Source organism: Epinephelus moara, chromosome 13 (assembly GCF_006386435.1).
Source record: "Epinephelus moara isolate mb chromosome 13, YSFRI_EMoa_1.0, whole genome shotgun sequence".
Classification (NCBI taxonomy): domain Eukaryota; kingdom Metazoa; phylum Chordata; class Actinopteri; order Perciformes; family Serranidae; genus Epinephelus; species Epinephelus moara.
The window spans coordinates 16,408,422-16,435,526 of record NC_065518.1 but is presented as its reverse complement, the minus strand read 5'-3'; the positions used below and the strand labels follow the sequence as shown (position 1 = coordinate 16,435,526).

General features: G+C 41.3%; 1 protein-coding gene across 2 annotated transcripts; it reads right to left on the bottom strand.

Moving 5' to 3' along the window:
- Positions 1-717: 717 nt before the first annotated feature.
- On the bottom strand, positions 718-26,981 carry gpam (glycerol-3-phosphate acyltransferase, mitochondrial). Of its 2 annotated transcripts, none has more exons than XM_050060043.1 (21): positions 26,767-26,981; positions 20,394-20,530; positions 20,102-20,221; positions 18,657-18,730; positions 16,899-17,012; positions 16,544-16,693; positions 15,857-15,956; positions 15,586-15,722; positions 14,707-14,806; positions 12,034-12,246; positions 11,247-11,360; positions 10,551-10,636; positions 8,824-8,936; positions 7,608-7,678; positions 6,104-6,371; positions 5,768-5,925; positions 5,544-5,621; positions 5,207-5,344; positions 4,886-5,075; positions 3,728-3,786; positions 718-3,624 (listed from the first exon to the last, which is right to left on the bottom strand). In XM_050060043.1, exons 2-21 carry the CDS (start codon positions 20,475-20,477, stop codon positions 3,508-3,510), a joined length of 2,484 nt encoding a protein of 827 aa, XP_049916000.1. In that variant the 5' UTR covers positions 20,478-20,530; positions 26,767-26,981; the 3' UTR covers positions 718-3,507. The 2 variants fall into 2 exon arrangements, with proteins under 2 accessions (XP_049916000.1, XP_049916001.1); XM_050060044.1 differs by lacking the exon at positions 26,767-26,981 and adding an exon at positions 26,276-26,753.
- Positions 26,982-27,105: the final 124 nt, after the last annotated feature.

Below are 27,105 nucleotides of genomic sequence, written 5' to 3'. Positions count from 1 at the left end.
GTGGGCTCAGAAATGCTTTGAATGTAAATAAAATGGCTCTGATCACATTCCCGTTTAAAGGACGTACTTTTCTGTTCTTCAACATGCTATGGGTGCCGTTCACCGATCCTCCACAGGTTTACGTTTTCAGGGATAGTTCGTACACAGAGTTGAAAAAAAAAAACTGCATGAAAACTGCAGGTATTGAAAGTCATAACTAAAGCAAAACGTGTTTAAACTAATTGTAACAAGCAGTGTTGTTTCAGTATAAATATTCAAATGTTTACCAGCACACACCCGATTTACTTTTTTATTGCCCTGTCAGATCAAGAATGTCGATTTCTAACATTCACTCCATCTTCACATTATCAATTTGAAAGAATATTGTCAGCATCGCCTCGATTAATCCAGAATATCCAACAAAACTTACTCTGCCCTTTCCAAACACACTCCTCCTCCTCTTTATACACCAACATTAACTTACTGTACATTTATGTAATACAAAACGCACTCAGAGTTACAATCACAAGCATAAGACACGACCTAAATATAAATATTGAGTCCTGTGGAGTTATTTTACAATACACATGTAAATGTTTTGCAGCTAGATGCACATGAACTGTGCAGCGAGACTTCACAGTCAGGTTTTGATTCAATTTTTTATTCTGGTAGATCTGTTTTTGATTTTCATGATTGACACGTTCTGTTACCAAAGACTTCCCAACCTGTCTCACACCATTTTCTTTTTTATTTAACATGAGCATTTTGGAACAAAAACTTTCTTTTTATCTATTTAAGCCGTGTTTCCACCAAGCAGTCCGGCTCAGGTCAGTTCGTAACATATTATGTTTATTTTTCAATTGTCACGTGGATGGTACCAACAGAACTGTTCCAATCCACACCATCTTCTCGTCACCCCTCTGTTGAGGTACCAAGCACACTGATCGGACACTAAAAGGCGGAGCTAGAAACGCAAGCAGTCCATTGATTGGTTGCTCAGACTACAGTGGACTGTGAACACTGTTCCTTCAGTGGCAAGTTTACACACACATTAGTGACTCATTCATTTCCATAACCGCTTATCCTGTTAGGGGTCGCAGGGGGGCTGGAGCCTATCCCAGCTGACATTGGGCGAGAGGTGAAGTACACCCTGGACAGGTCACCAGACTATCACAGGGCTGACACATAGAGACAGACAACCAGAAAAAAAAAAAAAAGGCTGGCAAAAAACACCAATTAACCTGCATGTCTTTGGACTGTGGGAGGAAGCCGGAGTACCCGGAGAAAACCCACGCTGACACAGGGTGAACATGCACACTTCCCCACCCTTGGTTCGAATCAGGAACCCTGGATGTTTGGATGATTTTCATCTTGCAGGCTCGTCTGCAATGTGCCAAACAGTGTAGAAGAACCACTAGTTAGTAACGTGTTTTAATCAGCTGATCTGTTCATTTCGGAGAGGAGGAGACCTGCGGATAAATTGGTTCCAGGTAAAAACCTCCTGAACAATGAACACCAAAGGAATTTTAATCCCCCTAAATCTTACACACTGCTCCTTTCAATATGACTGGGACCATTCCATTTCTTTTTATAGGCCCTCTTGCATGACACATGCTTTCGTCATGATTAGATCTTTAAGTGCTTAAAAAAGTGTTTATGAATTTTAGCCACATTATGTGAACTGTGAATATTTTACTTCCTCACTTGGAGAAAAAAAACAATGGCCTAGCGTCGTCCCTGTGTGCTCCAGCAGTGCTACACCACTGCTCCACTCTAATCACTGCAGCCTGCTCTTTTTTTGTTCTGAAATTGTCTCACGACCCCATTTTGTGGACGATCAGCGAGGTGGAGACGTTCCTCTGGATCGACGGTGAAGAGGAAACACAGCGAGAGATGCAGCTATTACCATCTGTTAACAACCCCGCCTACGTAATAAGAGCACTGTTTGACGTGGAAACGCAGAACAGTTCAGTTCAGGTACACGTCTGTACAGGTTACATACGGTTCTGAGGGTAATATACTGAAAGTGTTTGGTGGAAACTCGGCTTTAGTGGTTGATTTAAATAGATTTTCATTTCAAGTGAAGCACTGAAACAAGAATATTAAAGAAAAGCTAACCTGACAGCTGAGGACTATTATTTCTGCATTTAAAAGTAAACAAAGGAGAAAGACGTCCTGTCCTTCCTTCAACAGTACAACAGACACTATCTTGACCTTTTGTTCAAACGGACTGCACAGTGGATATGTACCATTTGTTTTTACCACACTGTGCAGTTCCTCTGTTTTGCGAACGTCAAACCATTGGGAACTTAACTGCTCTCTTCGCAGTGATGCTGAGAACGGCTTTTATACAGTGAGTTTATAATACAAGAAAAAAATGGAGGTGATCCCAAAACTCTCCCTGAAAGGCATAACCAAAGAGTTTCTGAGCACGCTGTGTTCAAACGTAAGTGGATGTGATGGCTGGTATTAAGTATTTTCAGTGCTGTGCTATGTAACATTCATCGACAGGTGAAAAGGAGTGTTACGCAAACAGAGATCAAAGTCACTTTTCGCCAAAACACATGATGAAAAGTGGAACTGAATGCACTTAGATATCAGTGGTTTGAATGCACTTGACTGTGGACGTGTGTGATTTCAGCCTTCAGCTGCGCCGGACCCTCAACAGGTACATTTTGTGTTGATATTTCCGCTCAGCTGAACTGACTTGCTGCGTATATTTTTGATATCTTAAACTTGTAGCTGTGCAGTATAACTGACCGAAGCTGTCTATAAGGAGGGTTAGTTTTTGACATTTAGTTTTGTGAATGAAAATTTGGATATGTGTGCACTCTGCAGGGACGAATCTTCCTATCTAATGTTCCTACGTTATTATGACACCACAGTGCATGTGTTTAAATGCACTACACGTCAGACATCATTCTTGTGGCCTATATACATAATTAGCCTTCCATCAAACTACACTTGGACATGATTATCTACTCTATGATAGTGGAGTGCACTGAACAGAACGTAGCAGATTTACAAACAAGCAAAGTCAACATAAAAATGCTTCTGTTGTTGGCTATGTTCACCATTATTTTCTATGCATATTTTGCTTGTTCACTTGTATAGACGAAAGGCAGCTTGCTTTGTTCAGACTGCTGTAAAAGTGATTCTTATTCGCTAACCTGCTTGAGTATATTTTCGGACCGTTTAAAACTCTGACCGTATTAAAACCCCATGACTTCGCTGGCAAAGTTCACAAAGAGAGGATGATTCCTAGAGGTACCTCATCGAAGGACGATACTTGTGTTTTATCAGCTGCGCAGTTCTAAGACGGGGAGCCGTAGACTGGAACAAAAAAAGGGAAGACTGGCTTCAAGTCTCTTCCGGCTAACAGTGAACAGTTAGCGGCTGTTACGTGAAGGCACTTCCTGGTAAAGCTTTCCACAGAGTAGCACCTGGGATCGTTTAGGAGTAACCAGTAGAAGCCCTTTGTTGGAAGGAGCCTGGGGTCTGAGCTGGGCTGAAAGGTGTGTCGGTCGGTCACAGCAGGGTGAAACCTAAGATGTACTGCAGGAGTTTGTTCCGATTGGCCTGAGGTAGAAAGGTGCTGCTCAGCTCCAGAGTCGTCACCTGGTTCTCTGTTCTCTGCTTCAGGACCTGTTCACAACACAGGAGGCAAATCTTAACACCAGCTGGAGCAACATGAACACTACCAAAACCCTACTGTCTTTACACCAAACTGTATTTTATGGCGTCTTACCCCAAGCTCTTTGAATGTCCTCACTGTGTTCTTAACCAGGTAATGAGTTGCACTTTCACCTGGAAAAAAGAGATAACAACTAATTAAACCTGCTCATGACCTGGCCTGACATGGTTCATTATGGAGCTGCGCTTGTGACGCAGACATAAAGAGGGTAACCTCCAAGTGAAACCTGAATCTTCCATCGTCGGCTAGGACAAGAACGGTCAGAAGTACCCAACGCTGTTATTCAATGAATACACAAAAACTCAAAGATACCGGTAAAAGAAGCAAAGAGAAACAAGTGGGAATTCATGTTTGAGCAGCGGGGGAACCCACTGTCTCCTGTCACTGCTGCTGCTCCTCCATTCGCCTTTAATCTCAATCCAAAGTGGACAAACTACATCTATGGTCTATGGTAATTTAACGATGTATCTTTAGGTATGCTAGAACCCATGGTGGTGAACTTTAGCTCCATGTTGCCACAGATTTGTAAAGCAGCGGGCACTTTCCGCTCTGTCTGTGTGTTGCTTGGCAACACTTCTGCTAAATGTCCCTGAGGAACTACATCGCTTGGTGGAAGAATGATTTTTTTGTTACAGCCCTGCAGTTGTATGCCTCGGTGCACCTCTTACAGTACATTGATCCGTTAACCCTTGACCACCAAAATCTAGTCAGTTCATCCTCGAGTCAAAGTGAATGTTTGTGCCACATTTGAAGAAATTCCCCCAAGGCGTTCTTGAGATATCACATTAACGAGAATGACACAGACAAGGTCACAGTAACCTTGACCTTTGACCACAAAATTCTAATCAATTTATTTTTCAGTCCAAGCGGACGTTTGTGTCAAATTTGAAAAAATTCCCTCAAGCTGTTCTTGAGCTATTGTGTTCACGAGGATGAGATGGATGCAAGGTCACAGCAACCTTGACCTTTGATCCTTGACCACCAAAATCTAGTCAGATCATCCTTAAGTCCAAGTGAATGTTTGTGCCACATTTGAAGAAATTCCCTCAAGATATTCTGAGACATCACTTTCACGAGAATGAGACAGACAAAGTCACAGTAATCTTGACCTTTGACCTATTCCAAACTGAACCTCAGTCTGGATGATGTATTTTAATAAGCAATCTTAATCTTTCCTACAGTGTAAAACGTGTGGAAATATTGCAGTGTTACCATAAGCAGCCACTCCTCTCTCTGTGCGGGTGAGCAGGTATCTGAAGAGCCTCTGGGTGTAGTCGGACTCAGTCATGGGCTGACTCAGACTGTGGACAAAGATGGCAGCCCCGCTGTAGGCCTCCAGCACCGGGCTGACGAGTCGCTGAAGGAAGACGAAGAACTCCTGATGTTCTGCCGAAACGCTCACCTGATTGACGAAAACATAAAAGCAGGGACATAAAGTCAGTGACTGGATGTTGCTTGATGTAGAAGTTGGTGCCATGATGATGGTTCTGTCGGCTGTAATCAAACTGTTTAGATAAACTAACTGAAGTAGACCTTCAGATAGCGATCTCTCTGCTCCTCTCCAAAGTCGCTGTCCTCGTCCTCCTCGTCGCTCCTCCATGAAAGGGGCTCCGGGAACTTTTTGGGCCAAGGCTCCTCTGTGGGGCTGGGACTCAGTTCCTCCTGGTCCTCCTGACACACACACATAAAAACACAAAAGTAAAACCCACCTGGAAAAGTCCCACCACATTATTACACACACACAGTTAGCCATTAAAGTTAACAGCATTTCCCAACATGTTCACCATGACTCAACTTTCAGCCTTAGTCAACACAGGTACTTTTATTATTCTTTATCCACCAGCAGTGAGGTTTGTATCAGTTAACTGACCTCTGCTACGTAGAGAACTCCATACTGGATCAGCCGGGTCACTGCATCATGAAACACCTGGTAAATAGTCTGACAGGGCTGCGGGACAAAGATGGAGGAGAAGGAGAAACACTGAGTTGCATTTAAAATCTGTTTAGTTCCTCAAAAGCATAAGACGGAACATATATAAATAAATATAAATAATAAATATTAAAAATAATAAACTAACAATGTGCAGGACTTACTGGTGCCACTGCCACCTCATTGATGAGGAAGTGCGAGAGCCCGGCGGCCTTCCGGATGAGTCTCTCCTGACTGAGAGGGAGGCTGCTGAGACCATCGGGCGGCTGATCAGACTCTGACTCCAACACCAGCTCTCGCTGCAGTGACAGGACGCTGCACGCTGGAGACAAAGCGTTAAGACATTTAGTGGAAAGAAATCTATTCCTGGGATAACTAGCATGTCACTGATGGACTTTATAACGTCAACAGCAACGTTTGTCTACGACACACTGCTAAACCGATTAGAGATTAGTGATACACCAGAGTGAGCACAACAACAACGTCTTGGCTCGACGCACCGATGATTGCATCAGAGATGAAGACATGGAAAAGGCCGTTGCTGTAGAAGTTGAGCTCGAAAAGTGCTGGAACAGTCTGGCTGGGCGCGATGGTGAACTCTCCGTTGCGATTCGCACTGCTGGTCACGTTGACGCAGTTTCCCAGCAGGTGGAGGGCACGCATGACCACGTCCTCCGAGTTCCCCGAAAAGCCCAGATCAAAGTCCCGTGACAGGATCTCCTCCTTCATGTTGAAGAAGTCCTCCACCAGCTTGGACAGAACCACACCCTACAGAAAAGTGGAGGAAAAAAAACAAGCTCATTAATGTGGGAAAATAAAAAGTACAGTACTGTTAATGTTCTCTTTTATCCTTTATTGTTAATGTTACTGTAAATTGCACTTATATTTTTTTAAATCAATTTTTACTTAGATTTTTGTATCACTATTACCATCTCTTTACTGTATTTAATATTTATCTTATTATTTATTTATTTATTTACTTATTTATATTTATTTTCTATTTATTTAATGTTACTTTTTTTTTTTTTACTGTGAATTGTATTTTTCCTGTATTTTTTAAGTAATTAATTTCTACTTAAAATGTTTTGTAACACTATTACTATGTCTCTATTTTATTTATTTTTTCATCTTATTTATTCACTTTTATTTCTATTTATTTATTTATATTTATTTGTATCTATTGAAATATTGTTACTTTTTTACTGTGAATTGTATTTTTCCTTTTTCCTGTATTTTTTAAGTAATTAATTTCTACTTAAAATGTTTTGTAACACTATTATTATCTCTTATTATAATTAACTTATCTAATATTATTCCTATTTCTTATGTATTCTTTAATTTTTTTTTAACTTATATATATATATATATATATATATATATTTTATTAAGGATTTTTTTTACAAAATTTATTTCACTATCTATCTCTCTCCATGTAAAGAGGTATTTAACTATATTTATTTAGTTAGGCATCTAAACTTGCCCTGAATATTTCAATAAACTAAACTGTGAAGAAAAAAGAAGTATGAAAAAAACATGGATTATGTCCAGAAATTGGTGACTCCATAGAATAATCAAAGCCAGGATTAAGCACATTAAAATGTTGGACTGGGCTTGAGTTTGTTATATGCATCACTGACCAGTTCCTCAGGACAGAAAGACAGTTTCAGTTATTGTTTTCCATTGTTCCCCACTAACATGAGTGTGCCTGCAGAGGGCAGCGGCCCACCACTAATGTACAGCAGAGAGGCTGCAGGAAGAGTCAGATCCCAAAGGGACCTTCATTACTATCATGCAGAGGTGTGTGACATTTGGATCACCTTGGCGTGAGGGAGGGCGCATGATGGGCAAGAGGTGGACGAACAACAGGGGAAAAAACGAGAGAAAAAGATGAAGAGAAACCTGAGGAAAAGACAGGTGAAGAAGGGAGGAAGATGGTGCAGCATATAGAGGTGCAGCACCAGGAGAGGAGATTACAGAAAGAACATGAAAGGCAGCCAGACTTACCTGTCTGTGTCTATACAGCAGCAGACAGGCCACGATGTGGGTGGACATGATCGCTGAGGACTTATTAGCCGCTGTGAGGGACGATATAAAGAGGATGCAATAAGCAACACACAACACACCGAAAACATTACCAATATAAAACATAAATACGTATATATAACAATTTTAATCTACAAGACAAAAACACGTGCTCTGCTGTTGAGCATCCAACCTGACGTCTCTTCTCAAAAGGACATAGGTAGAGGTTATGACATCTACTAAAAGTATGTACAGATGGTGCTCGTTGATCTATGTCTAACTGCTGTCACATATTTTAAATATTCCACATTTTGCACATTTTATTCACTTTGCATCTTACGGTCTTAAAATAACATTCCCAATCATATAAAAGCATGCAATGTACCAGGTGTGTTTTGGGTAATAAGGTATGACGCTTTCATTTAACACTAAAAACAATATCATATTAATAATCTATTAGACGTGTGTGTGTGTGTGTATGTGTGTGTGTGTGTGTGTGTCTTAGGACAAGGGTTACTAGTGGTCATTCTGAGCTCAGCTCAAGTTCAGGGGTGTAAAGCATGTGTGAGCAGTGGTACTGCATTCCTCCCCTCTCCTGCCTCTCCATCCTCCCCTTCATCCTATTGGCTGAAAACAACATGCCATCCAGCTGGAGGCTCCGCGATTGGTCGAGAGCAAAAAACAAATGGGCCTAGCGTAGGAGAATGCAGCTGAATGAGCTGGGGAGAACCGGTTTCTGTAGTGCAAACCCCACGGCACACACACACACAAAAAAAAGCAGCCCAGAGTGATGTGAAGCGGACGGGTTCATGCCGTGCTGTGTTGGATTTCAATTAATGGAGTCAGTATGATGGATAGGATTTCATGTGACGCGCCTTAGCTCCAGAGAGCAGGTGCATCTTGAGCACAGGATGAAAAGGAGACCTCATGAGCAGGAGAAGACGATAAAGGAGGAATGACTTATAAAGCTGCAGACATGTGCTCCACAAGAAATTTAGCTGAATGTGCTGGAAGTCGTTCTATACAACAAACTAAAAATTAAAAGATATAAGTTGCACTGTGACTTTAGAGTGAACAGCTTTAGATACTAAACTGGAGATTCTTGGTGAAGCTGATACTGATCCCTGAATGTTTGATGCTACAGGACTATAGTTAGGGTGCAGTGACTCCACTGGCTGTGGGGTGGTGAATGTCTTACTGAAGAGGACGTGCTTGGCCAGGTTGTTAATAACTTGTCGCCTTAAGATTTCCTCGGGCAGCTCTCTGTTGAGCTGCTCCACCTCCTGCCCCTCAAACAGCTGAGCGTCAGGTCTGGAAGAGAAACAACAATAACCCAACATGTCAACATAAAGGTTTCTATATGGTACACATAACACACCAGTTCACGTCACAAATAAAGGCCTTTACACACTGGGAGAGCCCGCAAATATTTCCCATCAATGCATTTCGCTTAATGAAGTTGTCCATCTCATCCTCACCCGACAAAAGAACAGGAGATTTTGGGTTACAAGGTTGAGACAGACAAGAGTTCCAATTTGTTGCGATAAATCACAACACGTGACAAATTGAAAAGACAAATTTCCTCCTTTGCCTCTCTCCACTGGAGTTACCAATCTGACTGTCATCACACTGTCCGCCACAGCTGCATGGAGGGACGGAGCTGTCCTCCCTCTCTGTCTCCACATTTTGTGTGCAGTCCACATCCTGTTCCTTTTCATCATCATCGTCATACACCTATATATCTCTATCTGACCTGTTAAATGTGAGCTATCTAAGCTATGAAAGGATACTGTGTGACACGTTTCTCTGTCTTGTCACGGCTGTGTCCCGCCGCCACATTTTCTTCACTGATTCTTGGTCAAACGTCTCTAAAGGCTTCTGACAGATTTGACTCAGTGTGCAAACATGATTGACACAACGTGAGGGCGTATTTATTTTTAGACATGCGACAATTTCGGACCAAATAAAAAACAAAAGATGTGTTTATCATATGCAAAATAATTGAAACCCACAATATAAGTTCTAAAATAACATTTAGATGACAGTTCAGACTCAAAAAATAAACAAGACATGACTGTAAATAGACGGGTACAAAAAGGCTACTGTACTACTTTCGGCATAAAGTCTTTATGCTGCAAACAAACTGCCTCTCATGTTTTAAACAAACACTAATCTGAACTGAAGTGAGCTTAATATTTTTTACCAAATTTTATCATTAAATTATAATTACCCTCCAGAAACTACAGCTTTATCTGCTCACTCTTACGTTCTTCTTCTATTTCCCAGCTAATGGCACAGTCATTATATGTCTCAGCCAACCACACCATATATTATTAAGACAGGACAGGTACTATTTAGCATGTGAGCGGTACTACACATGCTGTCGGCAGTGGTGGAATCTAACAAAGTGCATTTACTCAAGCACTGTACTTAAGTATAAATTTGAGCTACTAGTACTTTACTTAAGTATTTCTCTTTTATGCAACTATCTACTTCTACTTCACTACACCGCACAAACAAATACCCACGTATGTAAAGGATCTGAATTCTTCTTCCAGCACTGCTGCAGGGCACTTTTTATGAAATACTATTGGCTATTTGTGTTTTCACTCGGCTCTGCTGTCACGAGTTCTGAACTTGTGACTCCAGACCAGCTGGGATGGAGCGCTGCTGTCCTTGTTTGTGTACTGTACGACTGTATCAGTTTTATTTTGAAGGGACAGCGCGGACTTGAAGTGACCCCTGGCAATGCTCACTCAAGTGCTGTGCTCAGATGTCAGATAACAGACCCTGCAGTGAAGCAGCAGGAGGGAGAAGTCAAGTTTGGACACGAGAGTTCAGGAGATTACAGGTGGGAATGTGGGACTGCTGGTCTGTTGTCGGAGTAGGATATAATTGTTTGTCAGTGTGTGTGTGTGGCCTTACTGCGCAGAAATAATGATGGGCATCAGGGTGTGCTCCAGGGACACTGCTGGTGGAATATGGCGGCTTCTCTGGCTGTCCAGGTACTCCTATATTAGACACACAAAGGGCTCATTACAAATACAAAGCAGACAGAGAGTGACAGGTGGGTGCTAGCTACAAACTTTTTAAGACTTTTTTCCAGTTTAAACTTCATATAAGCCACATTTATTGTTTTTTTGCTTTTATTTTTATTCAATAAATGTTGAAAAACTAAGAGCAATGATCTTTTATAGCAAGATTCCTACATTTTGAAGCTTCTTAGTGCTTTTTAGCACTCTAAAATCAAGGCCTAGTCCACACGAACATGTTTTTCTTTTTGTAAACGGGGTTATTCCCTCCTTCATTGTAAGAAAATATCATCCACACCATTATAAAACTATCTCCATCCATATGAAAATGCAGAAACACAACTGAAGCGCTGTCAAGAACATATCAAGTCTTCACCCTGGAAAGAGTTCTACAAAAGGTTTGTTTTAGTGCCCTTAAAACACAGTTTACGTGTGTATGGAAGGCCAAAGCGCTACGTTTACAAAAATACCTGTGTCTAGGCCCGAGAGTGATAGCTGAAATCTGTTATAGTTATAGCTCCACTTGTGGCCTCAACAGCTGTAGTTGTTGTTTTTGTATATAAGCTGATGTAAACCTGCGATCGGTCACCTTTAAGGAGAAGGGCTGGTTGAAGTCGACTCGGACGCAACCGTAGTTCTTCCTCAGCATCCTGAACACTCCGCACGCTATTCCCCACAAACTCTCGTTCTTCTTAGGTTTGCCCTGGTGGGATTGAGGAGTGCACATGGTTATGATGTAGACTTGATAATCACAGAGACATATTCTAGTTATCTATCCCAGTGGTTCTCAACCAGGGGTCCCCAAGGGTCTTTAAGGGAGTTCCAGGGTCCCCAGAAAAACGAGAAACAGTTTATTTTCACTATTTAATTCACTATAGAAGTGAGACCAATGTGAGTGAGAGTCGTAAGAGTGACTATTCTTGTCGTAAGTATCACTTCCTCCACGGTTATCTCCTCAACTGTAGTTGACAACTATTTGCCTGAGTCCAGACCTTTGAATCCGCCCACTCCACCAAGTTCATGTTGACTGGAAACAGGGTAGAACAAGGTGATACTTTCATCTGTTATCAGGCAAGACAACTAAAGAACTGGGATGTTAATCATATCCAATGACCAAAATCTTTTCAGATTGAGGTCCCTGAAGAGACATCTTACAAAATGGCAGTTAATTTTGGGGTCCTTCACATGAAAAAGGTTGAGAACCACTGACCTATCCCGCCCACCACAAACAAAACCTTTTGTCCCCTCATTTTTCTACAGCTACAATCTCAAAAGACAAATACTATAATATCCCTTCTGTTTTTGTGAATGACTGAGGGAAACACCTCTGCTGCCAAGGCAAAAGCACAGACAACAGAAATCACCCAAGCACTCACCAGCTGTTCGCTATTGTAGTTGCCCTCAATAATCCGATCGTAAGAGATGCCAACTGGCACCACCAGCACGTCTGCGATCGACCCGGTGCACATTGTGTCTACCACGATGGACAGCATGCCTGCACGCGCTGTGGACGGCTTACCGCTGCGGGAGCGGGTGCCCTCCAGGTAGACCTCCAAGAACTGCTGCTGACGCAACAACTCCTCTGTATACTGAGGGAAGATTGATGAAACAGAGAAAATGTTGGAGTGAGAACGGTGTGATGAAGACGAACGATAAAAGGTGGCACTGGATGTCAGAAGTGAGACAAATGTGCATACGCTGTGTGGAAAGGTCATGATATTGTTGATGGAAATGCAATTTGTTGCAACATCTTTGAAGTTCTGAAGAATAACACTGACTCCATCACGAGGTGGAAGGACTGATGCAATGATTTATTGATTAGTTCTCAACTATTAAATCAATCGCCAACTAAATTTGATAATTGATTCATTGGTGTGAGTAATTTTTGAAGGAAAAATAAGTCAAAATTCTCTGATTCCAGCTTTTAAATGTGAATATTTTTTGGTTTATTTACTCCTCTATGACAGTAAACTGAATATCTTTGGGTTGTGGACAAACAAGACATTTGAGGATGTCATCATGGGACATTTTTAGACCAAACAACAACTCATTTAATCGAGAAAAAAATCACTAGACTAATCGACATTGAAATAATCGTTAGCTGCAGCCCTAGGTGGAAGTCAAGTAAAGTGAACGCTGTGCAGCTGCTGTGTGTACGCAGCCTCAACACACAGGCTTGAAAGTGAAAAGTGGGTGGTGGTCACCAACAGTTTGACCCCCAAACACACCGCAGGGGGCTGGGCACATGCCAAGGCAGCCATGTTGTGTAACAGTATCCACCTGCGCACAGTGCACAGCTGTCTCTTGCTATGTAGACACTTTTGCGAGGGGAAGCTTTGTTTCGAAATGGACTCAGTGACATTTAGAGTGAGCTGTGAAGAGGATAGACGTCCACGGTTCGGCTTTCACAGGAGCGACCAAAATTAGAGCAGGCTGTGCTGCCTGTGAAAGGAGTTTGGTTAATTACATTTCTGTGAGCGACACAGACTTGCCAGATTAAAGTTATATCTTCTATTAAATTACAGTTTTACATGGTCCCCTTGGATATTCTGTTTGCTGGGATGTGCTGTAAAATACTGAAGGTACAAAGGGATAAAATGCAGGCCATTCTTTACAACAGCTCGTCATGTCTTTAGCTGATACGTCTTATCTTAGGGGCACAATATACACTTATCTTAGAGGCACAATACACAGCCTTTGCTGCTTTCATTACTCTCAACTCTCTTCCACACACTCCAAACATAACAAATTAACAGCAATTCTCAACCGTGACAGACTAGTACAATATTTAAATCTAGCTATTTTGTAGAAAGCACATTTAGAGACTGTGTTACAAGAAGCATTAATGTTGACATAAGTAGTCATTCACGTTAGTTCTACTTCAGCTTTTCTCATTAGCAAAAGCTCGCTGATCCACATTATCCAAATACTAGAGCTGAACAAAAGGTTCAGACTCCGGTTTTAAATCAGCCTTAATTTCTCATTCAGTCTATTGAAAGTGCTTCTGCATCAGTGGCTTTCTTGAGATGCAAAATGCAGACATTCAGTTTATTAACTTTTTTTGCACTTTGGGTTTAGTAAATGGGTTTATTATATTTTATTTCTGAATCCACTGTGGAGCCTTGCCTGGGCTGCTCCTTTTCTACCCATGTTTTCCCTTTACCACTCCTGCGTCAGAGCACAGGCAGGCCCCAGGGGGAGCGGTAACAGACAGTTTTTGACAGCACCTAAAGCCCCGTTTCCACCAAATTTAGAACCAAATGTAACTCTTCACACATGGTACCTAGACCCGAGCGTTTCCACCACAAACAGTACTCTTAAATGAGCACGCCTAACTGCTTACATCATACCTGGAGCCTCAAGGCAAGTTTGACATTTTAACCGCCAAATGATATGTCACTAAAATTATTATCCTTTATCCTCAGAGTCTTCTAACCGCAGGAGTCAAAGCTTGAAGTTTCTGTTCTGTAGCTTCAAGCAGATAAAACCATCAGGTTACACACCCGTCATGTGATACCTTACATATCACGAATGACAATGTATAAACCTCCCTACGGCCCCAACAGAGAGAAACTCAGAGCATACGAGCTGGATCTAGGTCAGTGCGCTGAAGAAAAGCAACATAACTCAGCCAAGTTACTTAGACATTTCTACAGGATAGCAGCAGTGTCTTATCTAAAATCAGAATCAGAATCAGAATCAGAAATACTTTATTGATCCCCGAGGGGAAATTATTTAAAAAAAAAAAGGTGAAATGCAAAAACTGATTGTACTGTGCACCTAAAAGTGACAGCTACAGTAGAAAGACTGAAAAAGAAAGAGCTAACATGGGCTAACATTATGTAATAAAGCCTTTTAACTCTCCCCGTCCATCAGTCAGCAATGAAAAGAGCACTCACAGCAGGAAAGCACGAAGACAGCCTGCAGTTATGTAACTAACCATGCCAAGAAACACGCACATGTAGACACACACACACACGCACATTAACTGAATTTAGCAATGGTATGTCAAACCTGCCATAGAAGATAAATAGACTCATGGGACTTACTGCATGTAAGAGTGATCTGTACAAAATGTCTTTCTTCCCATCCCCCGTCTCCTCCATTTTCCGTCGTATGAAGAATCCTCCGAGTTTGCGGATAAGGGTGCTGAGAAGAAAGAAAGTTTGATCATGTTTCTACACTGGCAGCAGTGTGTCCTTATCTTTTATCAGTCGTGTAATTGCTACAGGCCAAAAATTTGAATTATGAAGTCTCTGCGATTAAAAGCTATCCCTGTACTGTAGTGATTCTTGGATATTGGGAGTTTTCAATGTGATTTAAATGACAAAGTGTTGCTGACCATTAAACATAGCTGGTTCGATGCTGGTATGATGCAAAATATACCAATTTGTATCCAATTCCTGGCCTTACATATAGATTTCCACACATTTCTACACATTTTTTTGTTGAACCCATCAGTTGTATAAATCTCTATAATGTTTCACTTCTTCATTTCCTTTCTGTTCCCTCCTCTGTATCCGGTCACTAGGTGTGTTCCTGTTCTCAGTAAACATGGTTCAAGGTGGTACTTCTGGGGCTCCACGTACTACTTTGGATTAGCTTTAGAAATATTGGTTGACACTAAAACACACTAAAAAAGACAGGTGACGAGGTTGCAGGTGTGAATACTAACTACTGTTTGAAGCAGGTTATGATAAAACAGGTTCACCACCTTTTGTCAGACTGCTATCAATATTCCCTTAATGTAAAATCAGTGTCAGTCTTTAGTCTCACTCCTTAGTAAACCATTTATTCCTCTCTGATCTTTGTCCAAGGAATTCTCTTTCTTCTGATATCAAACTGATCTTTGTGTTTCCACTTACAGAGGGCAGAAACACACCTTACTGCAGGATCAAACCTGACACGAAGCTTGGTGGGCTTTTTACCTGAGGATGGGGATGCTCAGGTTGTTTCCAGCAGCGATGTGTGGGGCTTTGATGTTGTGACAGAACAGGATCAAGGTGATGAGCAGGTAGTCGATGTGGGATTTGTGCACAGGGAGGAAGACCATGGGCACGTTTTGCTGTGAAGACGAAACATAGAGGGTTTTTTAAACAAACACTATTTAGTTTAAACAATAAACACCTTCTTGCACATTTTGTGGAGCAGAGTTTCTTCTGATAGTACAATAAATTTCTTTGTATGTGTAGTGCCGACCTCTGTAGCTGCTTTCTTGACCATTTCCAGCTGGCCCTTGTGGATCTGGATGCTCCAGAAGAAACCATTAAAGAGCCTCAGGAGGACCCACCCTGTCAGCCTGAGGAACAAGAAGAGTGTGAAAAGATGTGGAACAGAAACAAGAGTCCAAAACGTCAGTGGTGGTATTTTGGTGTAAGGTAACATAATGTAAGGTGTATAGCCAATTAGTCACTAAGGCCCTGATCACACAGGACGCGTTTCAGCAGTTGGAGGCTCCTTTTTGTAATTGATTTTAATGAGAATGAAGCTTTTGGCTAATTCTGGCGTTTTGCCAGAGCACTCCCAGCGCCTCGAGTTGAAAAAACTTCAATATGGCTCGACGATAGACAGCAGGTTGTCAAACTGCCCCAGAGTCATCCTAAAATATGCCTGGAGATGGCCATTATGGAGGCAAAGCTCCTGGACCAACTGGTGGTACTCCCTGTGATCCACCCTCTTTTTGGGGGTCTCATACACCCCCAAAAATCTGTTTCCCTTTGATAGCCTCTCACCCCCAACCACAGCTACATCAAGTACCCCCTGCCTGATCATTTTAGGGACTACATAATAATTACTGTCAAATAAATTAAATAAATAAACAGCACAGCAACATCAATCACTAACTGAAAAGCACATGAGGTGAGACTTCTGGTTTACAGTACGTGCCTGATAAAGGCTGGTGAAATGTTGGCCACCATCTCCTGAAGAAAGGCCCTGGCTTTCTGCTTCACTTTATTGACTGCTTTGTGATCCTGGCCAGGCTGGCTGGCTGCAGCGTCCAGGTCTGTGGCTACGTTCACAATAGCACTCTCCACCCTGTAATGGTTCAAAGCATGTACAAAGATTAATGGAAACACACACATTAGAGTTTTATTCCCGACAGAGGCCACTACATACTCTCATGACGCTCAGCTGCACATGGATGGCACGATTTAGGGCTACACAATTAATTGAAATATTATCAAAATCGCAAAACCCCTAGCATGTTTCAATCAGTGTCTCTCGTTACGTCGGCCTTTACCTGCTGTTGTTGAGCACGTTGTCCACTACGTTCCTGGTGAACATGTCCTTGTTGACATCTCTCTCCATGACAAACAGTACATAACTCAGCCTGCGAGCCAGCCAGCCCCGCTGCCTACATGAACACACACAGACACACACATGTGCACCAATGTATACACAGACACATATTCTCATATATACTGTACAAATAGCTACACTAATGAATTCAAAACGTGGACTCTGTTGGTTAAACAGATTAAATTAAAACGCCTTTAGGAACCAGAGATCAGCTTTGGCTCTTACACACAGCTTTCTTACGACAATAGCTGCTGTGTTAAGGTCAGTTTTGTTCCACTTTGCTGATCTAATGCACAACACTGATTGTGTTAGACAGAGGAACAACACCATTTAGTCCATATTGAATTCAGCCTATCTTGGCATGAGCATATCTCAGCCTACATGCTTACACGATGCAGAATAAAAACTAGACCCAAACTAATTTCAGTTATTCCTGTGCTATTTGAGTTTGGAGTAGGGCTGGGGGGTTAATCAAATTTTCTTTTTGTTTAAGGTTATTTTTTGGGCTTCTGCCTTTTTATTAGACAGGACAGACCTAAGTGCGAAAGAGGGAGGAAGAGAGGATGACATGCAGTGTTTGGCCACAGGCTGGAGCTGAAACCACGGCCGGTGCAGAGAGGACAATGCCCATGCACATGGGCCGCCAGCTCCAACCACGGAGTGACTGGGTGCCCCCAAATTTTATTTTCAATTATGATTATTGCTTCTAACAATTAGGAAAACAAGACAATCAAGATTTAAAAATTATTGTTCCACATGAAATTTGCAATGATGCTCTCATTTTGTCTTGTCTTATAAATCCAGCGCACACCTTTCATTAAAAGCAGTGCGCTCAGTGTTGCCAAATTAGCAACTTTCTTGATGAATTTAGAGACTTCTGAGACACTTTTTGTGACTTAATTTCTAAAAAGCAACTAGTTACCAGGGAAAAGAGAGACATACGTTCAAATATATCATATTGTAATTAATTCCATTGCATGCTGCTCAGAGTAATCCTAGTCCAAGGCTCTTCTGCCAACAGCTTGGGATGTCTGCCTCTCCTCTTGTACTGTGTTTATATTTCTTTCTTTTTTTTTTTAACTAAATTTGTTCAGTTGAAGTATATTCAAAGTTCCAAGAAAACCCACTGTTAAAAAGACAAGGTTTTTTTAAGTATAATAAATGCATGATTTTTCTACAGTCAATGAGTAATTGTGTTAAATAATCACTATCTTTGACCAAATTGTCATGATTAGGATTTTGCAATAAGAAAGCAGCCCTAATTTTGATCATGATGACAAACAGCGTCTAACCAGAGGATCACCTTGCATTTTGAAAAAGCAAAGACTCACACCATGCTGACTTTTATTCCGTTTGGGGCTGATGTATTCAGCTGTCTCACTGAGTTTTGCCTGCTCAGGTCAGTCACTGGATGCATGTGTCAGGTGTCCACTGACAAACACTTTAAATTATTCATCTGGCTCCCTTTCTACTGTTTCACAGATCCGCCCTCTTGACTTAAAGCCATGTATTATACACAGGGTTTTAGGAGGGTCGGCACCTGTCTGCGCTGTTTTGGCTATGCTATACAAGAGGAGTTTGAGCTCTCTTTTTTGTCGCAAGGTGCAAGGCACAAGTTAAGCGTCATCAAATACCAAAGCAGCTCTTGAAAGCCAACCAGCTCAACAGTAGTATTAAAAAGTTGTTCCTCTTTGTTTACCTGGTGTGGGTCTCATTAATGTAGATGACGTTGCGCAGTCCCAGAGATGGAATACTGGGGTTGAACAGTTTCTCCTGCAACCACAACAAAACTTATTATTATTATGAGGAAGAAGACATCAACATAACTTCAGCAAAGAGCCTTAGAGACAGTGACAGGTTTGTACATTTGAGGAATACATAACATTTTTTGGTGACATTTTTTTGCAAGCAATGCAGACTGGAAACCAGATGAGCAATCTTTACAGAGCTAAACAAGCTGGAGCCGTAAACGTCTCAGCATGATATACCGTGTCAGACCGGCCTAACAATTACAGTGTCAGTCTGGTCTGATTTTGTATGACTGTTATTTACATGCTGGCTTGTCACATACTCCCTGTACTTAGACTAGTGCTTTAAACATTGCTTTGCAAGACATGCCTGTTGCCTAAGCTGTTAGAAATGCCACAGCCGAGGCAACTAACCTATTAAATTTTCATTTTTGATATAATTTTGTTCTTTATTTGTCCATGACACAATCCACAGGCAAACTGGCAGCTGAATGTAGCTTTCAGGTATCCTTCTTTTAACACACAACACAAATGCAATTAAGGGGGGTAGTGTAGGGTCGGCTATAGTACGGCGCCGCTGGGGTAGAAGTTAGGTGTTCAGGGCCTCGCTGAAGGGTGCCGCAGCAGTGTGCAGGAGGTGAAGTGGCATCCCTCCAGCTGCCAAATCCCACTCTACACTTGGTCCGTATGGGGAGTTGAACCGAAAACCCTCCAGTTCCCAAGCCAAGTCCCCAATGACTGAGCTACTGATGCCCCTTATGTGTATGTTTAGTGTTTCCAGCATCTTTTTTTACCAGCCACTCAAAAGATTACCATTTTTTTTAGCTGGTGACCTCATAAAATCTACTAGCAACTTGCAAATTTCATCAGCATTTGGTTGGTAAATGGTGCCAATTTTCATTTATTTATTATTTACTTGTTCATTTGGCAAGGACAAACGCATATGACATTGCGTCCTATGTGAAATACAAAGTAGATGCAATGCATACAGGTGTCTAGCCACGGCTAATTTGCAACCCCTGTCCCTGGTTAGGCTTTTAGAAATAAAACAGTAAGAGTAAGATAACTAAATTTTGTGCGTTGTGTAAATATAATAGGATCAACCAAACACTGGCAAATGTATTAATCCTAAACAACTTTTCTTTAGTTTACTGACTAACATGCCATGGTTGATTCACGTAAAAACAATAGATTTTAATGCTGACTTGGACTCAAATGGACCTCTTTAGTCCTCACAGCCACAGTAAATTGTTTTTGGCAGATGCTGTGTGCTGCATATTGATCCTTTCCTCAATAGTTTCCACACATTTACATTAGAACAAATAATACCCGAGATCTGACTAGATTCTCCCTAATGAACTCATGTTAGACTTAATTATCTGTGGTGTAACATTACCCAGCTCTGTGGTGTACAGGAGTGACAGCAGCGGCCCACAAAGGGCCTCTTCCTGTTCAGCAGGCCCTCCTTCCACGTGCTGGCGACGCAGCGCAGGACTGAGGGGCTGGTGCTGCGGTCCTTTAAACACATCCACACATAAAAAAATCATTGCAGGTAAAGGTCATGGAGGAACAAAGACAACTAATGCTGAGACAAGATTAGACATAGACGATCCGACAAGATGTGTAGTGCTGATCCTGCTGTATGATGGCATGATGAAGATGAACTGTGGGCTGGGTCTGTGGCTTACCGAGTCATCGTTGGGATGTTTCCAGCGGTTACACCACTGCTCTCCATTGTTGACCTGCAGCAACAAGCCATCTGACAGCTCCATGTTCCCTGCTGTCCTTGCCTCTCCCTCCAGATCACACACCACTAGCTGGCAAGCTGTTAAGACACAAGGATATCACAAGGTTAGGCTTTCAATGATTTCAATGCAGACATCACTGCTGGCAGTATACAAGTTTCATTCTTTAAGCAAAGCTTAAATATATATAAATATTAAGATAATATTCTAATTCACTTTTTGTGGCACCACAAAACTCTGATCATACTTCAAACAGACCACATGAGCATCTTAAAAATAAACCACTGACACACAAAAGGCAGATTATTGCAGATTACAAACTGAATTGAGCTTCCATTCAGTGACAAAGCCAGAGAAACTGGATGTATACAATAGCTAAAAGAATATTTGGGCCTCTCCCACACGATGCATCACCTTGCTGGTATGATTTAGGATTACTTAACACCTGTTTGATCCAGTTAGGACAGATTTTCTGAGTAATATCAGGGTTACATTGTTTCACTCATCATCAGACACGCCGGTCACAATTCATGGGCTGGTCTCCTGTGGTTCAAATAACAACCCACAGCAGAAAGTATTGTACATTACACAGCTACACGCCCAAAGATCTGAGACTGAACGACCTTTGGGAACAACCAGGTGACAGCCACTACCTGAAAGAAAGTCTATTGATCATGTAAAATGGCTGGATTTACTTACATTGGTTTTACTTTTTGCCCCTCAGTCATGCAAACATGTTCAGGTCTATGTTTACTTGTTTATGCTGCACTACTGCTACTGAGCTATCGTAAATAACCACAGTAAATGTGCAGGGTAAAGACTTCCTCATTTTAAGAGCCACTCAAGCATCCTCAAACATCACTACATTTTACTTCCCTATATGCTAATTGGAGGATACAGCCACCTTTGAGGATAGTTCAGTTGAACTTAAAGGAGCAGTGTGTAGGATTTAGTAGCATTTAGAGGTCATGATTGCAATTGCAACCAGCTAAAACTTCCCCCATGTGCCAAGTGTGAACTCCCAGTTAGCTGAACTTCAGAGTATGGGATCAGAGCCTGTCAACATCCCGACCTCTGACCAATCAGATCACTGAAGAAAAAAGTATCCATGGACTGAAGTCCAGAGTCTCAGGTATATAGCATATATGTTTTTTCAGGTCAGTAGAATCATTTCATTGTTTCAGGGCTCTATCTCCATGGTTTTAAAACAGATCTTCCAACAAACAGATCGTTCACACACTAAACACATGATTTTAGCTGTATTTGAAATTATGCAAAGTTAATTTTCGTCCACAGTGATAGTGTTTTTATTTCACACTTATGAGACACCTGCCTGATGATAACTAGAAAAAAAAAAGCTAATATTTTATCAGTAAAATAATCCACACACTGTTAATAGTCTCCCCTTATTATAATGCAACATTTCGGTAAGACAGACCTCATCAGTCATCAAACGGTTTCTTTCCACTCCTCAGTAGCAGAAACAGTCCGGCGTTTCTTGAAAGTGTTTAATGTGACATATTCAGAATAGTTACGTCATTTTCCAACTAAATAGCAAAAAATAGTCTCAACCGATGTTGTATTTTTGGATAGTATTTTCAATGTTTCTACATTTTCCGTCATAAGATTACAGAGTATCGATTACATCCTGTGCCACTGACATTTTACTGTCTCTCAGTCGCAGACACTTTCTGTACTGTTTCATCTCATATGATTTGAAGCAGCCCACTTAATTCATGGTTCTGATGATGTCACTCGTAATTAGCACCTGTGCCTCTTTCACATGAACACGCTGGTGGCTGGACAGGAAAACCCAGAGTTGACTGAACTGGTTGATAACCAGCTTTGTAGTACTGGTTATGCAGACGGACAATGTTAGGGTCAGTCAAGCCAGATAATCAAACGATATCCTGGGTAACTGGCTTTGTAGTGCAGGCCTCAGGGGATTAAAGCCAGTGCAAACACTGAATAAAGCAGTTTCATGTTTAAAATCTGTGTTTTTCTGATGCTGTTCGGCTCGTCGCAGACAGGCACCTGCTGATGTGTGCTCACCTTTTATCTCTGATAACTTAAGATTTAGACTTTCAGGAGGTTTTTACTGGGAGCCGAGATTTAAACCAGTAAAAACACTCAACAAAGCCATTTCACATTAAAAATCTGTCTTTTCCCATGCTGCTCGTCACAGAGAGGCTGCCAAATCTGGTGGCTGACACGAAAACGTGAAAGGCCCTATAAAGAGTCAGGGTTTGGTTTGTCCGTTCTGGGTTACTGTAGAAACATGGCGGACTTTGTGTATGAGGAACTGCTCCCTATGTAGATACAAACAGCTAATTCTAAGTTCCCGATAATACAATTTTTATTTTTAAGTTATTATACACTTAAGAAAACATACTAAGGATATTATATTCCATTTCTGACAATATATCCCGCTAAATCCTACACACTGGACTTTTAAATTGAATGAACTTTGTCAAACTAAATTGTTCTGTGTGTAAAATAATAATTAATAAAACAACATTCAATTATTTTGCCACCAAAGCAAGCAACACAACTGCTATCTTTTATCTACACCAACTGCACAGGTTTGCTTTACAGTAAAAATGACCAGTTTATCACAAGTCAGACAGTTAGCCTCTGCATAAACAACACATCATCTGATGGGCTATAGTGGGTACTCTAAATTCAAACAATAACCCATTAACTTGTACAGCTCTACAATACATCATATTAAGGAAACCTGCAACACAGAGGAGGAAGAGGATCAGTCCCTTTTGTTTTCACTGTAGCTCTGTTGCAGTTTGATGAACTATTGGGTCATTATTTATAAAACATTTACCTACATGTGATTTATGATCTACAGATCTCACAATGGGTTTATTAGACATCTTTGCTGTGCACTGCATACCTACTATTAAACCATCTTTAAATAGCTTTTGAAGGTTTATAACAAATCATTTACTAAGAATAGGGCTGGGACATTTTTAATATTTGTCAGATGTCACCTTAACTGTTTTGGGCAATCCAGGAGTAGAAAAGATTTGGACTCCTGCCAAAGAAAGGCAATTATAAGTATTAAACTCTGCTGCTTTAGCTACTTAAACGAAGTGTTCAAATAAGGAATAACATAAGGAAAAGCTACTTCTTAAGCAGTTTAAGAAGAATTTGTCTAAAAGGGATTGTTGTTGTCTCTCTACGAGACAGCTTTGGATTTGTTGTGTATTATCTACAGCATTTTTTCTTATACTTTGTTTTAGATGTTGTAGAAGTGATTCATTTGACTGGTATTCACTGCACAACAGTTTTTATGACCACATAAACATTACACATGTGGGTCCCACATTATATTGGTAACTGTCTTGTTGACCTTTTACTACAATGGGGGTGTGCAGCGTCTGGGGCCCAAACACCTACAAAGACAATGGAAAACTTCGCCATTGTCCCAGTCTGCTTGTTTTTCCCAAATTGTTCATTTTCACCAATACAAAGAGAGCACAATAATTTTCAGAAAACACCGTGGCTAGTGCCTCTGCTTTGTTTGAAAATAGGCTAGTGAGTCACTTTATGAATGAATTCCTTCGCACAAAACATTACAGATAATGAGTGCAAGTTAACGGGCAGTGTATATCTGTTTTTCCTGTGAATACTAAATCTAAGGGAGACGGCAGACATTCAAGCCTCTTAGCAAGAATTTAACCAGTCCAGCAGCGGATGAATGCCTGTAAGCTATTGTCCTGTTGTAGTGTTGTTGTGGTGGTAGTAGGTGATACGCACACTGATGAGGGAAACTAGGCTTTCAATGGGGTCAACGACCGAGAGTGCTCCAGTTGATGGGGTGACTTTGTTGGACGCCAAACAAAGAAGTTGAAAATGAGGAGCTGTGAGGATTAGGTACCAGGTGAAGGGAGCCATAATGAAACATCAGTGTTTCCATGCAAGTAAATATATTGGCTAATGTGGAGTAATGAGGCAGCAGCTATGTTGGAGCTTTTCTAGTCTTCCAATGAAGAAAATAATCAATACTTTGATGTCCATCTTATCCAAATCATATCCTATCATAAAGGATTCAATTCAAATTGAATGCTCTTAATATCAATATTTTTTACCCGTGGTATCAAAAATGGCATCGAATATCAGTATTTTTCAAGATATATCATCAAAGTTATAAATTCCAGTATTGTGACAACTAGTGAAAACACAGCTTTGCAAGCTACCAATTACTTCAAACTGGAAAAAGCTGAACTACAGCAAAGCTACTTGAGGGATAAAACTTGTTTGGTTTAAAGCTGCTTAGAAAAAGCAGTTTAACCTACTTTGTAAAATCTCATTCATCTCATATAAATTCATTTATTCGTTTTCCGAAACCGCTTATCCTGTTAGGGGTCGCGGGGGGAGTCTATCCCAGCTGACACTGGGTGAGAGGCAAGGTACACCCTGGACAGGTCACCAGACTATCACAGAGTTAACACATAGAGACAGACAACCATTCACACCTACGGACAATTTAGAGTCACCAGTTAACCTGCATGTCTTTGGACTGTGGGAGGAAGCTGAGTACCCAGAGAAAACCCACACAGACAGAACATGCAATCGCCCCGCCCCAGGGTTCGAACCAGGAACCTTTTTGCTGCGGGGTGACAATGCTAACCACTGCCACTCAGTTTTGGTTTTTGCAAAAAGTTCCACATTATGCCAATTGTCAAATTCTACTGAACAGTATTGATCATTTTTATATTTCAGTTAAGTATTATTATATTTCAACTGTGCAATAATGACTTTAAGGTACAATAATTATTTGTAACACTGTCCTGACTGTAGTAAAACGGGTGCACTGCTTACAGCAATACTCTGAAATATCCATCAGTATCTTAATTAATTCTCAGCAACACCACTCTTGAATGTATATTTAACATTAACTGCACATACTGGGTGAAAGGGGCCAACCCAGCCCACTAGATGAATAGACTAAGAGATGCCAGGTTTCAGGAGCAAGTTAAACAATGCAGACTTAACGTAAAATCTGCTTCAGAGGCTCTTCCACCCTGACCAGGATACAGTTCTCTGATATAACAATGAATACTTATTGTGACCATGTTTAAAGATATTGAACACTGTGCAAAATACTGCCAGTTAGCAGCTTTAGTTCAAAAGAATCTGTATCAGGAAATGTGTGGATAAATGCACATGTAATGGCAGTGAGGAGTAGACTAACTGAATGTGGGAAAACTAAATTAAATTACACTTATTTTTCTTAAGACAAAGGCTGTTCATCTGTTTTGTAAAATGATGGACGTCTACAGACTGTATATGTAATTCTTCACACAAAAAAGGGATAATAGTGTAGCATAAGGCAGTTTAAAAAAAAATTTTTTTACACATATTTTCTATATTTAAATATTATACATACTAGGGCAAAGATTGAAGCACAATGCACATATCTTAACTTAATATTTTTACATCTTATCTCTACTTTCTGTAATTCCCTATTGTCATCAGAGCGACTGTAATAAACCGCAGTCTCCACCCCGGGGGTCCAATTAAGCATTTCTGATTCTAATTAATTTCAAAAGCTGTTCACATTATTTTATTTACTTATTTTTATTGACAAAGACACACACTGTACATGAGGCTGGGTTAATCCGTCTCACACGCTCCAAGCTGTCTGCAATAAGCAGGTCAAACAGGAGAAGTCTGTGTGTGACAGATGGGGTGTGTGCAGATAACTAGCCGTGCAGACAACAATGGCACACACCAGGCAGCCCGGTGTCTAGTGTGGCTACACGGTAACGCCGGTTCATTCACACATATACGACTCAGTTCATATGTACCTGATTAAATGGCTTCAGTTGGTGCCCTGTGCTGCTTCCTGTCGCCGTGTCCCTGGCACACTGTGTGGCACGCTGCCGAGCCTCATGTGGCAAACCTAACGTTTCGGCTTAAGGCGCTCGCAATGCCCAGAATGGAATCCATTTAACCGGATGCTGGCCACGTTAACGAGCAAACGGTTTACGTTAAACACATGTATGTCGCAAGCCGAGGTTAACGTTGGATGTAACGTAAAACCCCAGACCGTCAAGGGTCCTCGTGAACTCAATGTCAACGTATAGTTACCGGCTAACGGCTGAAAGTGCCGTTAAAAGATGTTTTAGCCTCCACCGGTGACAATGTCACCGACGCGGTGTAAGCTAACGTTACATAGCAGTTATTGTTTCCATGACAATACACGCGCCGCTTCAGTAACAGTCACTTCAACGTTGGACATGTAGCTAGCATTAGCTCGCTAGCACCGGGGCTCGCGAGACCGAAAATTCCCCCTTACCTTGGATGTGGTGTGAAGCTGAGTCATATCTGAAGATTATAAAGTCGTCGACAGAACCGCAGCCGGTCGTTGGGCTCCTCCGTGTCCTTGTGCCTCCCTACAGTACCTCCTCTCTCCTCCTCAGACCGGACGGCCCGGCTCTGACACTGAAGTGCGAGAGGTGCGAGAGGTGCGAGAGGTGCAGTGCTGCCGGCAGCCGGGAGAGGGCAGCACTGCGCCAACACGACCACTATTTATTTATTTATTTATTTATTTATTTAGCAACTCACTCACCCCCCTTTAAAAAAAGAAAAAAACAACATCAACAGTTTGTACACACAGACTTTCCACACACAGAGA